The sequence below is a fragment of the Panthera tigris genome, chromosome B4 (genome assembly GCF_018350195.1).
Source record: "Panthera tigris isolate Pti1 chromosome B4, P.tigris_Pti1_mat1.1, whole genome shotgun sequence".
NCBI lineage: Eukaryota > Metazoa > Chordata > Mammalia > Carnivora > Felidae > Panthera > Panthera tigris.
Genome location: NC_056666.1, coordinates 36,149,406 through 36,165,927, shown reverse-complemented (window position 1 = coordinate 36,165,927; position 16,522 = coordinate 36,149,406). Strand labels below are relative to the sequence as shown.

The 16,522-nt window shown below is 36.6% G+C and overlaps 1 protein-coding gene across 9 annotated transcripts in view; it reads left to right on the top strand.

The window, feature by feature from the left end:
• Positions 1–16,522, top strand: part of ERC1 (ELKS/RAB6-interacting/CAST family member 1) — a 509,181-nt gene that overhangs the window by 273,162 nt on the left and 219,497 nt on the right. For all 9 annotated transcript variants that reach the window (XM_042991509.1, XM_042991507.1, XM_042991508.1 and 6 more), the window contains one exon: positions 9,682–9,842. In XM_042991509.1, coding sequence (XP_042847443.1) covers positions 9,682–9,842 — 161 coding nt within the window. The remainder of the gene's footprint in view (positions 1–9,681; positions 9,843–16,522) is intronic.

Genomic DNA, 16,522 nt, shown 5'->3' with positions numbered 1-16,522 from the left:
GCTCTTTTCGCCCACTACCTATTGCAATTTCTTCAGATAAGAACACTGTGAAGTTTGCCACATCAGCTCTTTTTTCACAATTTCTCTGTAGCCTATGATGCTGTTTGGTAGCATTTTACCCACAGTAGAACTTTTTTCAGAGTTGGAGTCAGTCTTCTCAAAGTCTGCTACTTTATCCACTGAGTTTACATAATATTCTAAATCCTTTATTGTCATTTCACCTGTCTTTAGAGCATCTTCAGGAAGGAGTAGATTCCATCTCAAGAAACCACTTACTTAGCTCATCTAAAAGAAGCAACTTCTCATCTGTTCAAATTGTATCATAAGATTACAACAATTAAGTACATCTTTAGGCTCCACTTCTAATTCTAGTTCTCCTGCTATTTTTATTCTATCTACCATTCCTTCCTCCACTGAAATCTTGAACCCCTCACAGTCATCCAGGAGGATCGGAATCAACTGCTTCCAAATTCCTGTTCAGGTTGATATTTTTACCTCTTCCCATGAATCACAAATGTTCTTACTGGCATCTAGAATGTTGAATTTTTTTCAGAAGATTTTCAGTTTTCTTGGTCCAGATCCATAGAGGAGTTCCTGTCTGTGGCAGCTGTAGCCTTTCCGAAATGTATTTCTTAAATAATAAGACTTAAAAGCTGAAACGACTTCTTGATGGACTGCAGGATGGATATTGGTTTAGAGACATGAAAACAACAATAATCTCATTGTACATCTCCATCAGAGCTCTTCAGTGACCAGGTGAATTGCCAATGAGCAGTCATATTTTGAAAAGAATCTCTTTTTTCTGAGCAGTAGGTGTCAACAGTAGACTTAAAATATTCAGTAGACCATGTTGTAAACAGATGTGCTGTTATCTAGGCTTTGTTGTTCCATTTATAGAACACAGAGCGCAGTTAGTATGATTCTTAAGGGCCTCAGGATTTTTGGAATGGTAAATGAGCACTGGCTTCGACTTAAAGTCATCAGAAGTGTTAGCCCATAATAAAAGAGCCTATATTTTGAAGCTTTGAAGATAAGCATTGACTTATCCTCTCTAGCTATGAAAGTCATAGATGGTATCTTCTTCCAGTATAAAGCTGTTTCATGTACATTGAAAATCTGTTGTTTAGTGTAGGCCCCTTTATTAGTTATCAGAGCTAGATCTTCTGGATAAATTGCTGTGGCTTCTACATCAGCACTTACTGCTGCTTCACCTTGCATTTTTATGTTATGGAGACAACTTCTCTTAAACCTTATGAGTAGTTCTCTGCTGGCTTTAGATTTTTATTCTGCAGTTTCCTCACGTCTCTTAGCCTTCATAGAATTGAAGAAAGTTAGGGCTTTGCTCTGGATTAGGCTTTGTCTTAAGGGAACACTGTGGCTGGTTTTATCTTCTGTCCAGACCACTAAAACTTTCTCCATGTGAGCAATAAGGTTGTTTCACTTTCTTATCATTCGTGTGTTCACTAGACTAGCACTTTTAATTTCCTTCAAGAACTTTTCCTTTGCATTCACAATGTGGTTGCTGGTGCAAGAGGTCTGGCTTTCAGCCTCTCTCAGCTTTGGACATGCCTTCCTCTCTAAGCTTAATCATTTCTAGCTTTTGATTTAAAGTGAGAGATCTGTGACTCTTTCTTTCACTTGAACTCTTGATGCCATTGTAGGGTTATTAATTGGCATAATTTCAGTATTGTTGTATCTCAGGGAATAGGGAGGCCTAAGGAGAGAGAGTGTGACAAGGGAATAGCCAGTTGGTGGAGCAGATAGAGCACACAATATTTGGCAAATGACGTCTGCTATCTTATTTGGGTGCAGTTTATGGTGCTCCCAAAAGAATTATAGTAATAACATCAAAGATCACAGATCACACATCACTATAATGTATAATAATAATGAAACAGTGGGGTGCCTGGTGGCTCAGTCGGTTAAGCATCCAACTTTGGCTCAGGTCATGATCTCACGGTTTGTGGGTTCGAGCCCCGTGTCGGGCTCTGTGCTGACAGCTCAGAGCCTAGAGCCTGCTTTGGATTCTGTGTCTTCCTCTGTCTCTGTTCCTCCCCATTCATGCTCTGTCTCTCTCTCAAAAATAAACATTAAAAAGATTTTTTTTAAAATAATAACAATGAAAAAGTTTGAAATACTGGGAGAATAACAATGTGACAGACGTGAATTGAGAAAATGCTGTTGAAAATATGGCAACAGAAGGACTTGCTTGACACAGGGTCACCACAAAACTTCAGTTTGTAAAAAATACAAGGTCTTTGAAGCACAATAAACAAGGTATGTCTGTACACACACACATACTGTATTCAGTGTATATCCCATTGCTTCTCTTTCTCTTCAGAACTCTAGCACACCTATAATAATCATTTATTTCTTCATCACAAAGATTGGAAGGTTAGTAGAGTTGGCTTTGCTTTAGTCCTTGACTGGGTTGGCCGTGCCCACGTGGCTCTTTCTAGGACCCAACTGAAAGGCAGCAGCTACTCAGAATGTTGGGTTTTTTGGCAGTGGTAGAACTACAACCTAACTACATGTATTAAGAGCCTCAGCTTGTGTCTGAATTGTCATCCCAATGGCCTAAGCAAGTTATATAGCCAAGCCAGAATAAGGGTCATTAAAGGCAGTATACTCTGCCCATCATGATACTATGGGAAGGATGTAGATGAATACTAATAGTGTAGTGTAATGAATAATTGGGACCGCTAATTCAGTCTACTGAAGGCAGTACAAATTGGGGAATATCGTATGACCCTGGGTAGAAGAAGGATTTCTTAAACAGGATGTAAATGTCACAAATCTTAAAGGCTTAACGAATTTGTTTATATTAAGGTATTTTTGATCATACAGAGATACCATAATGAAAAGGAACACATAGTGTACAAAGTGGGAGAAGTAATTTCCTAAATATTTAATTGATGAAATGTTGGTTTCTGAGAATATATGTTTAAAATTCTTCCAAATCAACGAGAATAAGAAAAGCCAGTGGAGGCAGGGGGAGGGGCAAAGATTTGAGTGGCAAAGAAGCAGCAGCACATATGGTCCCTAAACAAATGAAACATGTTTAACCATACTGGTTATTATTGAAGTGATGAAAGAACTTGATAAAATATTTCTTGAGAAATTTATAAAGAGGAAATCAGGTTATTGCTATCTGCACCCAGTGATCAATGTTGTTGCTAAAAGTTGGACAACCATTATGTGTCTCTCCATATGCTATAACATGAAGTACACAACTTTATTTGTGGAGTACTGTTGTTAAAAAGACAAATCGAATCTCAATCTAATGAAGACTTTAGATATAACTTTCATTTTATAGGAAACATGAGAACAAGAGGAACAGCATAAATAGTACCATAGAAAAAATAACCGACTGAACCCATTATGTGGGGCATTCTATAGGATATGTGACTCAATTTTGTCATGAAGCTAATGGCATGGAAAATTAAAAATGTTAAGCAATATGGCAGTTGTCCAAGCACCTTTGAGTCAAAAGAATATCCTTTCCTCATTGAATTGCCTTTACATTCTTGTCAAATCATATTGCCATAACAGAGTTTATTTCTTGACTCTCAGTTCTTTTTTTTTTTTAATCTCTTTTTCCGTTCTTATGCCAACACTACCTTGAAGTTTTGTAGTAAGTTTTGAAGTCAAGAAGTAAGAGTCTCCCAATTTTATTTTATTTTTTTCAAGATAACTTTTCTTATTCTGGCTCCCTTTCATTTTCATGTGGATTTTAGGATCAACTTGTCACTTTCTGCAAAAAAAGACAGAGTTTTGATAGGGATTATGGTGAACCTGTGGATCATTTTGGGGAGTATTGTCATTTTAACAATATTAAGTCTTTCAATTGGTGAATGTGATGTTTTTCCATTTATTTAAATATTCTTTAATTTCTTGCCGTAATCTTTTAAAATTTTCACTATACATGTTATGCATTTTAAAAATTAAATTTATACCTAGTTATTTCCTTCTTTTTGATACTATTTAAAAAATTTTTTTTTACATTTATTTATTTTCGATAGAGACAGAGCACAAGTGGGGGAGGGGCAGAGAGAGAAGGAGACACAGAATCCAAAGCAGGTTCCAGGCTCTGAGCTGTTAGCACAGAGCCTGATGCGGGGCTAGAACTCACAAACCACAAGATCATGACCTAGGCCAAAGTCGGATGCTTAACCGACTGAGCCACCCAGGCGCCCCATTTTCTGATGCTATTTTAAATGGAATTGTTTTCTTAATTTCATTTTTGGAATGTTTGTTGCTTGTGTATGGATAGACCATTGGTTTTTGTGTATTGATCTTGTATTCTGCAACTTTTGTATACTTGTTGATTATAATTTTTTAGAGGATTTCTTAGCATTTTTCACTATATAAGATTATGTCATTTTCTTTTTTCAACGTTTTTTTTTTTATTTATTTATTTTTGGGACAGAGAGAGAGCATGAACGGGGGAGGGGCAGAGAGAGAGGGAGACACAGAATCGGAAACAGGCTCCAGGCTCCGAGCCATCAGCCCAGAGCCTGACGCGGGGCTCGAACTCACAGAACGCGAGATCGTGACCTGGCTGAAGTCGGACGCTTAACCGACTGCGCCACCCAGGCGCCCCGAGATTATGTCATTTTCAACCAGAAAAAGTTTTGTCTTCCTTTCCAACATGGGTACCTTTTAATTTTTTGTGTATTCTAATTTCCCTGGCTATTACTTCTAGTACAATATTAAACAGAAATGGTGAGAAAGGACATTCTTTCTAGTCTTGTTCTTGGTGCTGGCCTTAGAGGGAAAGCATTACGTTTTTTATCATTAAAGAGTATATTAGCTGTGGGTTTTTCATAAATGCCCTTTATCAGGCTGAGAAAGTGTTTGTTTTTTGGGTTTTTTTGTTTTTGTTTTTTGTTTGTTTGTTTTGAGAGAGCGTGTGTAGAGGCAGAGGTGTTGGGAGGCAGAACAAGAGAGAAAATCTTAAGCAGGCTCCACACCTAGGAAGGAGCCGAATATGGGGCTTGATCTCACAACCATGAGACCATGACCTGAGCCAAAATCAGGAGTCGGATGCTTAACTGATTGAGTCACCCAAGCACCCAAAGAAAGGTTCTTTGTATTTTCTTGACTGTTTCTGTTATGAAAGGTTGTTAGAAATTGCCAAATGCTTTTTTTCTACATCTACTTAGATAATCGTATGGTGTTTTTGTCCTATATTCTATTAATATGGTTTATTGTATTTATTTTTTATGTGTTAAACCAACCTTGCATTCTTAGGATAAATCTCAATTTTTAGATCTTACTGGGTTTGATTTTTTTAGCATTTTAGTTTGATTTTAGTTTTTGAATACCTTCTGTATTCAGAAGGTATATTCTTATGTAGTTTCCTTTCTTGTGATATATTTTTCTTGTTTTCTCATAAGGATTTCTGTGTCATGATCCCTTTTTGCCATGATTCCCATTTCTCTTGCTTTCTGGCCTAAATTGTGTAAAGTTCACCTTTTGTACATTTCTTGCCCAAATCTAGAATCAGCTGTATTTTTAAGGAGCCCTTTCAATTTAGTGGGAAACTATAGCCTGGGTGCTATGGTGTTCAAAGTTGTTGGCTCTCATTGCTTTTAATTCCTGAGTGGTGAATTATATAGGTGTATGTTGTCCTTTTGGTTCAGAAATACACACATAGAATAGGTCCCTTTTTTACATGAAAAAACATAATGTTGGATGAAATAAAGTCAGGAGGCTCCATTTATACAGTGTTCATAAACTTAATAGAATAAAGCAGTGATTTATTTTTAAATACATACGAAAGGCAAAAATAAAGAAATGGAAGAGATTAAGTAACAAATTAAGAATGGTAATGACCAGAGTGCCTGGGTGGCTCAGTTGGTTAAGCGTCCAACTTCGGCTCAGGTCATGATCTTGCAGTTCGTGAGTTGGAGCCTGCGTCGGGCTCTGTGCTGACAGCTCGGAGCCTGGAGCCTGCTTCGGATTGTGTCTCCCTCTCCCCGTTCCCCTCCCCTGCTCACGCTCTGTCTCTCGCTGTCTCTCAACAATAAATAAACGTTAGAAAAAAAAAAAGAATAGTAATGACCTATCATAGGGGACTTGGGGGATACAGTTGGATAATTGCACTTATAAAGCTAGTGAGTATAAAAGATATAAAGTATAAAGGATAGTGAGTATATAGATGGGTGTATTGCTCTTGGTTCTGGAATATATACATATTCCTTTTTTATATACATATAACATTTCACATTGCTTATTCGTTAAATTTTAAGGTGTTTATGAACAATATGAAGCATTGTCAAATTATCTTTTCTACAGTTTGTAAGTAGTTTTTACATAATTTCAGATCTTTTGCCAGTAGGCTGAAAGTGCCTTCCTATCGTGGCTGTAAAAGTCCTCCTACTGTTCAGAGTGCTGACTTAGTTGGATATCCAAATTGATAAAAATGATATTTGACCATGCAACTGTATTTATTCAGTTGCATATATATTGTAGCTCTAAATGTGAAACATGTAATTTAATAAAAGATTTAGAAGAAAGAATCTTTCCATGATCTTGTGGTAGACAAAATTTTCTTATCCAGTATACAAAAAGCTCTGAACGTAAAAGAAATATAAATGAAAAAAATTAGTTAGCTAAACCCCATTAATATTAAAAACTAGTTTTTAAATTATTTTTAATTTAAAAAATTAAAATGTGGATATACCTACCTTCCAGGTATTATGCTAAGTGAAATAAATTAGAGAAAGACAAATACTGTGTTATCTAACTTATATATGAAATTTAAAACAAAACAAAATGAATACAGACTCACAGAAAAAGACATGAGTCTTGTTACCAGAGGTAGGAGGTGGGATGAGGGTGATGTGGAGGAAGGTAGTCAAAAAGCACAAGCTTCCAGTTATAAGATAAAATAAGTAGTAGAGATGTAGTGTACAACATGATGACTGTAGCTAATAGTGCTCTATGATAAACGTAGGAATGTTGTTAAGAGAGCAAATCCTAAGAGTTCTCGTCAAAAGGAAGAAATCGGGGCACCTGGGTGGCTCAGTCGGTTAAGCATCTGACTACGGCTCATGTCATGATCTTGCAGTTCGTTAGTTCAAGCCCCGTGTCAGGCTCTGTGCTGATGTCTCAGAGCCTGGAGCATACTTCAGATTCTGTGTCTCCCTCCCTCACTTCCCCTCCCTTGCTTACACTCTGTTTCTCTCTCTCTCAAAAGTAAATACACATTAAAAAAATTTCAAAAGAAGGAAATTAGTTTTTTTCATTCTTTTCTTTTTATTGTATTTATATGTGACGATACATGTTAGCTGACCCTATTGTAATCATTTCACATATAAATATGTAAATCAAACCATCATGCTGTGTGCCTTAAAACTACACAGGGATTGATGTATGTCAATTATTTCTCAGTAAAACTGGAAAAAAGTTTTTTGGTTTTTTTTTTTAATCAAAAGTTCCTTCAGTAAATTTTGCTATTTTCACACAGTGGAATTCCTATCTCATAGACATAACACATGAGTGAAGAAAATCTGTACTTAAAATTACATTCTATGTAATTCCATTTGTATAAACGAATAAGCAATACTAAGGTAGAATGCTAGAATAATGGCTACTCTTCATCTGGAAAGGGGATATGAGATGCATTTCTGGGGAACTCTTCATATTCTGTTTATAAGTCTGTGTTCTGATTACACAGGTGTGTTCAACTTAGAGAAAATTCTTCAAGTTGGATTTTTCATTTGTGGATTTTTCTGTATTTGTGTTGTATTTCAACAAAAAGCTTACCAAAAATTTTAGAGTATATATAAAGTGGACTTCCTATTTGTATAGAAAAGGAGGAATAAGTTGTTTTTATATGCTTGCTTATGTATATACATAATATCTAAATTATATAAGAAACTGATACCATGCCTTGCTTGGAGTAGTGAAAGATGAGAGGGAGATTTTTTTGAGATTTAAGGTGAGTTCATCATAGATGGACACATACCACACTTTATTAGAGCTTCTATAAAGGGTGCTGTCCATTACTGATTTTCTGTTACAAGAACGTACCTTGGTATATCATTTCAGTTCAGTTTTAAATAAGATTTTACATGAATTAAACTGATTAAAATGGAATCATCCTTACTGGTAGTTTTCTAAAGGGTGGATAGTGATTTATATGTACGCAAAGCTTGTAGATATGTCAATTCATATATATTCTTACAACAGTTATTTTCAAGATATTAGCTGAGAATTAACTTGATCACTTCTGAAAATACACACAAAGTAAGGTGATTCAGGTGCCAAAACACTAAATGTGTCTGTTTGCTATCACTGTTTAGCAGCTGTTACCAATCAACGTGGAAACTTTGGTTGGGTATAAGGCACTAACTTCCTGGGGTCTGTTAACAACTCTGATTTGTTATATTGCAGTTTTGTCTCTACACTGTTCTCAGTTTTAGTATCACACAAGTTGGTTTTATGTAGGAATCAGTGAATGGCAAATCCCCCACCTCTTCCTCTGAAAAGGCTTGTTGTCACCAAAATTATTTCTTGGCAAGCAGCAACCTGACATAAACTCTTGTGATTGGTGCAGTTGGCTGGTTGATTACCTGGTTCAGGTTGATTTTTGGTATTAACACATTTTTGCCAGCATATATTTTCCTTCCGAATTAAAATGAACATGTCTATTTAAGTAATTCTGATTTGGACACCACCCAGCTTGAGTGGAAAAGATGGATGAAGTACATACTGTGTTCTCTTAGTTCCTTGTGTTTTAGAGTTCTGTCTTCTTTCCCTCAGGATTTTTTTCAAATCTTTTTAAAGCATTCGGTCTCCTCTGTTTTCTCTCAGGTGGTTATGTATTTTTCTTTTTTTCTTCCTGCCTTCCTTGAGAAAACTCTACCTACCTGGCTTTAGAGCAAGAAACTGTCTGATTAAATTCTAGCTATTTCTTCAAAAAGAAATTTTTTAAAGGTGTAAACAGAAAAATTTTTGGATGAATAAAAATGACTTATGTATGTTTATACTGAGTGTTATTATAGTCAAGTTTATGTCTTAAAATCCTTATAGAAATATTTTCTGTGATTTTGTTCCTCTATTTTTATCTGTGTTATACTGTTATTTTCATGAGTATTTGTGGACCACTTCCAAGTCTTCAAGAGGGACTAACTGTGGCAGAGTGTGACTTCTTGAACTGATGCCTTATGTGCAATTGTGTTTATCAAAAAGGAAATGAAGTTCTTTTTGGTGAACCTGAAAGGCATTACAGTGGAGGGAAGACCAGAGATTTATTTCTTTATCTGGTATATTCTTTTTTTTTTTTTTTTTTTTTTTTTTCAATGTTTATTTATTTTTGGGACAGAGAGAGACAGAGCATGAACGGGGGAGGGGCAGAGAGAGAGGGAGACACAGAGTCGGAAACAGGTTCCAGGCTCTGAGCCATCAGCCCAGAGTCTGACGCGGGGCTCGAACTCACGGACCACGAGATCGTGACCTGGCTGAAGTCGGACGCTTAACCGACTGCGCCACCCAGGCGCCCCTATCTGGTATATTCTTGATATATTTGTTTGATCCAGAAAGAGTACAGAATTTTTGATGTGTGTGTGTGTTTTTAATTTGTAGACCCAGAAATTGCCCGTTACTTTGCTCCTCTGTCTTTAATTAATCAAAATGTTCAGTTTTTTTTTTTTTTTTCCGTACTTACCATAGGTGGAGGAGTTACTGATGGCCATGGAGAAAGTAAAGCAGGAACTGGAGTCCATGAAAGCAAAGCTGTCCTCTACCCAACAGTCTCTGGCAGAAAAGGAAACTCATTTGACCAATCTTCGGGCGGAGAGAAGAAAACACTTAGAGGAAGTTCTGGAGATGAAGTAAGTGTTTATAATCTTCCTTTTCAGGTATATGCATAGTAGAAAACCTGTTTCTCATTACTTTCATCCTCTGGCCCTACTTATTACTCCTAACACATTTAGCTTAATTTTAATGTAAACTTGTATTTCTCCCTAGAACAAATTTGGAACAAATTCTGGTCAAAATAGAATTATTTTTGCCTCTTCGTTGAATTTTAAAGTCCTCGTGTGTGTGTGTGTGTGTGTGTGTGTAACCATATCCAGTTGCATCTCTGAAATTTCTAAAATTGTATGGAAAATTCAGCCATTATTTTTGAGTTTACTGAGGAACATGACTGTTGGTTCTGAGGTCATATGATAGCTAGGGACTTTTTTAAAACATTTTTTATTATAACCACTTCTGAAAGTATGTAAAAGTAGAGAGAATAGTGTAATGAGCCCGTATGTACTTATCCTCCATATTTAAGAGCTAACAGTTTGCCACATTCTCCAATTTTTACAAAGTCGTCAATTTTAACAGAACTTTGATGTACATCATTTTCCTACTACTCTCCTGAGATAATCTGTAGTGAAGCATGTGCATGTCTGCTGGTACACAATAGATGCTTTTCCTTCATTGTGAACTTTGGAGCTCTGGTTTCTTTCTCTTTAAAACAAATATGTCTCTTTTGAGAGTTCAGTAGTACTTTCTCCTTTATTATTCCCAACCTTCACCTCTGTGTCGTCATCCTGCTCCCAGGTTTTATGAAAAATTTATCCTGGGATAGCTTGGTTACCTTCTTTACTTCAACAGCTACCTGTATTTTTGTTGTCTTCCCTTCTATTTCGGAAGAGATATTCTCTCTCCTTCAGCAGCTTCTGGCAGCTGTCTGGGCAGCTTCTGGTCTCTGTCACAGGTTTTAAGCCCAGGTCCACAGCTCTGCAGCCTTCCTTTGTTAATTTTCTCTCATATAATCTGTGCTCACTTTCTATTAGTTTCTTCTTCTCTCCATAAATACTGGGTCTCTTTGACCTACGATAAACAAACTTCTCAGACTAGCTAGTGCTTTAGGCTAATATCCAAATTATAGACTAGAAGAGGACCTTACCATTATACCTTAGTGTGAATTTTCCACGGCACATGTGATATTCTGATAGCAACCTAAGAGTCAAGGAAGAAATTCTTGTGGTGTCACCTGCATTTATGGATTTTTAGACCACAGTGCAAGGTTAAAAGATTCTAACCTTTTAGAAAAGCATTACAGGTGACCTGCTCTTGGAAATGATGCATACTTGAAGCCAGAAATAAATCGACATGCTTGGGAGAATGGAGAGAGAGGTTAGGGTTCTGAGTATCATCAGGACAATAAAAGTTTGTGAATATGCTTCTTAGGGAGCAGTTAGTGAAGGAAATATAAAACAAGTTTTTTGTCACTGGTGGTTAAAATTCAAAACCTGATATTTTGGAGATGGAGTAATAGAGGTAACTTTTGGTGATAAAGCATACAATCATTTGGGTTTAAGAGATCTGGGACCCATTACTGAAAACATGGTAGGAGTTGAGAAGCAAATTAAATCAGAGCCCAAAGTAATTAAGGAAATGGACGAATGATGGATATAATGTTGTGGAAAACCAAGTATCACATGTGATCTTCCAAAGCAGAAACAGCCCTCACTAAAGTAACAGTGTGTAAGTTTTGTTTTGTTGTCTCCATGTACTTGACTTCACCTGTCAGATCTTTCCTACTAAGTACAAATCTGTATATAGCAAAATAGTGATGTATTTGTATAGAAATTTTCCTTTATTATTAGGACCTTGCAAAGACATGAAAGAAGTTGTAAAAGAATGTTTGACTTCAAGCTATGAAAAGGAAGTTGCAATTTTTTTTTTCTTTTTTGGTACCACAGTGCTACACTCTGTTTTGAACTTCACTTTCCAAAGCAGGTCAGAGATTACATTTCTGAAAAATACTGTGATTAGCAAAACTATTTTTGGTGATGTCAAGCACTCACATAATAAGACAGGGATAAAAGATTATGTAGAGAAATTTGTAAGTAGTATTGAAATTTAATACACATTAAATGAAAGTTCTAGAAATAAAGTGCTAAAACCTGGCTCTGATAGATGACCTCTCTTTTTTTTTAATGTTTATTTATTTTTAGAGACAGAGAGCACGCGCATGAGCAGGGGAGGGGCAGAGAGAGAGTCTGAAGCAGGCTCCAGACTCTGAGCTGTCAGCACAGAGCCCGATGCAGAGCTCGAACTCATGAACCGTGAGATCATGACCTGAGCTAAAGTTGGACCCTCAACCACCTGAGCCACCTAGGCACCCTTATATGACCTATCTTTTTTTTTTTTTTAATTTTTTTTTTTAATGTTTATTTATTTTTGAGACAGAGAGAGACAGAGCATGAACGGGGGAGGGTCAGACAGAGGGAGACACAGAATCTGAAACAGGCCCCAGGCTCTGAGCTGTCAGCACAGAGCCCGATGCGGGGCTCGAACTCACAGACCACGAGATCATGACCTGAGCCAAAGTCGGCCACTTAACCGACTGAGCCACCCAGGTGCCCCATGACCTATCTTTTAAATCACCTTCTTCCATAGCTCAGAATATATTCTGTGGTATCATGATGTTCTTAGTCAGATTTTTCATAAGTTTTGTGTCATGAAGATTTGCCAACATAAAGTTTTAAAAGTAGTCCTTGCTTTAATTTGCACTTAAATTTCCCCTTGTTGTCTTTTAGTTTCATATGTTAGTAAAATTGTTGTTTAATACCTTCCTTTTAATAAGTTCTCTCAGCACATTAGACCTAATCCTCTATCCAAATATTGTTAAGAGAGTGGTGGTTTTATTAGCAGATCCTCTCTGTTTGCACTGCCCTGTAAGCCAACCCACATGGCACTACCAAGTCTGTGAAGCTGCAGGTATTTTATTCTTTCCCCTAGAACAGTGAATTGAATTCCCTATTTTTTTTTTTAGTGTAAATTTCCAGGGGCACCTGGGTGGCTCAGTCGGTTAAGCAGCTGACTTCAGCTTGGGTCATGATCTCACAGTTCATGAGTTTTAAGCCCTGCATAGGACTCTGCTGTCAGCATGGGGCCTGCTTCAGATCTTCTGTCCCCCTCTCTCTCTGCCCGTCCCCTGCTTGTTCTTTTCCTTCCCCGCCCCCCTCAATAAATAAATTTTAAAAATGTAGATTTCCAAAGTATGCATACTTATAAATGATTCATAAAACCTCAGTTGAAAACTACAACATAAGTGTAATTATACACAAAACACTATGGTTGACATATAGTGGGTTCTAATGCAGTGAGCTTTTGATTCATTTTCACTAATGTAGCTAACCAAGACAATAGCCTTTCTTCTGCTATATTCTGGATTCCTTTTCTCCACATGTTGAACAAGTTCTGCTAATCTGTCCTCATTTGAGCTTATCTCAGTTTCTACAACTTTGCTCAGAATTTACTTCATTCTTTTGTCAATTTGTAAGATGTTTACTACGTCCAACTAGTTCTACATGATACCTGCCTCTAATTACTTGTGGCAACTAGGAAGAACATACTTCCTGGAATAAAAGAGCCTGAATCAGAACTTATTAGCTCTATGACTTCAGCAAGTTCTTTAACGTCTTGGTGCCTCAATCTGCTCATTTTTAAAATGGCAAGTAATGGGGCATCTGGGTGGCTCAGTCAGTTAAGTGTCCAACTTCGGCTTAGGTCGTGATCTCACGGTTTGTGCATTCGAGCTCCACATTGGGCTTTGTGCTGACAGCTCAGAGCCTGGAGCCTGCTTCAGATTCTGTGTCTCCCTCACTCTCTGCCCCTCCCCCACTTGCACTCTCTCTCTCAAAAATGAACATTAAAAAAAATGGCAAAAATAATTGCTTCTGCTTCACAGAATTTTCATGACAATAAAATAAGAAATTAAAAAGGAAAAAGGCAATAACCTTACCTGTGGATATTGACAGTGACAACCAGATTCTTCACTGTAATCATGGCAGGACCCACCATATTTTAAATGTTTACAGTGTTTAATTATTGATCATTGAATACATGAAAAGAATTGTTCATTATAACCAGAGAACTTGAAATGCAGAAGAAATATGAGAGGAATGTGATGTACAAGAGACTGAAACATGCATATATGTGACTTCAAACCTAGAGTAAGAAAAGTCTCCCCTGAGGAAAAGGCAGCCAGCCTGTATATATAAAAAATACAGAAAATTTGTTAGCAAAGCGCTAGAATAGTCTAGTTTTTTGCAATAATCCTGACCACATCAGACCAAATGGAATGACCTAATCATTCTTTTCCAACCCTAGCATTTATGATTGTAATTTTTGAGCATCTGTTACAAACAAATGGTGGCCATGAGTTTTGGGAGACATATGAAACTGTTCACTTGGTAGCATGCCAGTGAGTCAGTAGAAACATTTGAGTTGGTTAGCCAGCTTTGAAAGGAGCATTTTTATTGGCAGATCCCATGTTGGTTCTTCTTTTACTTATGCTGTGGTTTTGTTAGCCATTATTTTTTAATTCTGCTTTTATATTAGTCTCTTTCCCTAAGAAATGAAGGATGAATTGGAGAAGGGAAAAAATAACAAAATAACAATGCTAATAACCATAATAAATGTTAGGTATCAATTCAGGTCATGAGTTTGAGTAGTAAGATCTAGATATGGTTCATCCTCTGCTGCCTCACACTCACACTCCTGCTGCTGTCTCACCTTATGTCAGTACTATGAATAAAAAGACTAATTTTTCATTTTTAATAAACATTTTTATTAAACTATGAATATGACTACCCTGAGAACAGGTTTATTTAGGGAAGTGGTGGAAAACCTCTTTAGTTTCTTTGAGAATCCAGAGTTGTTTGATAAGTAGCATTCCATTAGTAAAGTTGGCAGAGAAATTCAAACTTCTGGGGCTAAATTATATACTCTTGAGATGCCTTTTGGCTAAAGAAAGATCTGACTTCCCACAAATAAAATAAATTTTTGCATGTACCTAGAAGGAGTCCAATAATATAATCTAAGTTCTGACATTTAAAGAATCTTTGCCTTTTAAGTGAGAAAAATAGAATTTATTTAGAATTTAAGCTATAGAAAATGGTTACTCAAAAGAGTCCAGGCTTTTTTGCCTAATACTTTGGGGCTAGTATAGGTTAGGTGTTAATCTGTTATACCTTGAATAATTAAAATTAGTTTGTGTTATAAATTATTTTTGTATTACTAATTATTTTTATTCTGATATCCTGTAGTATTTCATTTTTAAATTTATCGTAAAGTTGCTGACATTAAAAAAAAATCCCATTTGGAAATTGATGACAGTCTTCCAAATTAACCACAAAATTGGGGAGTTACACAAATTATATCCCAGGAACAGTTATACCCTAGTAACAAATTGAAGTGCATTCTAAGTTACATAAGAATATGTGTACTTTTTGCAAAGCCACATTTATCTATGGTTCCATCAGATGCCTATCTTGGAAGCAGTAGACCTATGATAAAAGACTTATGGTGAAGTTGGAAGCATTTTTCACAGCGGCCTAAAATACAGAAGTTTAAATATTCTTTAGGAAATCACATAAATATAAAAATTTCCTATACTTGAATTGAAAAAGGAAACAAAGTATGTTGTATAGCATAACTATCAACAACACTGGTGGGCCCATCCTTGTTGAAATGATAAAGCAGGATGTGTGTCTATAATCAACTATCCCTTGGGACTTTGGGTTTTCCTCTCTAGTCTTGATTAACTCCTTAATTTTGCCTCCTTTTTTTCAGCCCTGATCTCCAGCTCACTTATATACCCACCTTATGGAATGATCTTAACTGTTACTAGCGTCTTTCCTCATCAGACTGATAGTTTACTTGGGGCTCTAAGTTGTTATAGAACAGTGGAAGAAATGGCTTTAATGGATGTAGTAATTATTAGAATTTTTTACCTCTTTGTGCTCCTAAACTTTGATCATGATGCTCAGCTTCTCACAAAACGGCATGTGTATTACAAATGTTTTTCTCAAATCTTTTTATTTTCTTGTGACCTGAATTGGAATCAGTTACAAATAACCCCAAATATCCCATGCCTTTCTCCTCCCTTAAAGCCTTAATCCACTTTTTTGCCATTTAGAGTCAGGTGTAACTTTTTTTTTTTTAAATGTTTATTTATTTACTTTTGAGAGAGGGTGCGAGCACGAGTGGAGGAGGGACAGAGAGAGAGAGACATAGAGAGAGAGAGACGCAGAATGTAAAGCAGGCTCCAGACTCCGAGCTGTCAGCGCAGACCTCAGACCCATGAACGGTGAGATCATAACCTGAGCCGAAGTCAGACGCTCAACCGACTGAGCCACCCAGATGCCCCCAGATGTAACCTCTAAACAGAAGAAACCATATTCTTAAAAAAAAAAAATCATGCTTCTTAATCATCTTTTTCATGTGAAGAGCCTCAAATGACTGGAATAATCTCTAAGTAGCAAGTAAAGCATTGAGCTTTACAGATAAAGGCTCCCAAAGTACCTCTCTTTTTCAGCTTTTATAGTGCTTTCTCTGCCCCATGGATATATATGGTTTGTATGTAAGAATGTCCCCCTCTCTCCGGCCCTCCCTTCTCTCTCTCTCTCTCTCAAAAAAAAAATTGGAGATAAAAAGAAATGGAGCTTCTTTTAAAGTAGTGAGAAAAAATTATTAGCCTAGAATTCTATGGCCAAATAAAAAGACT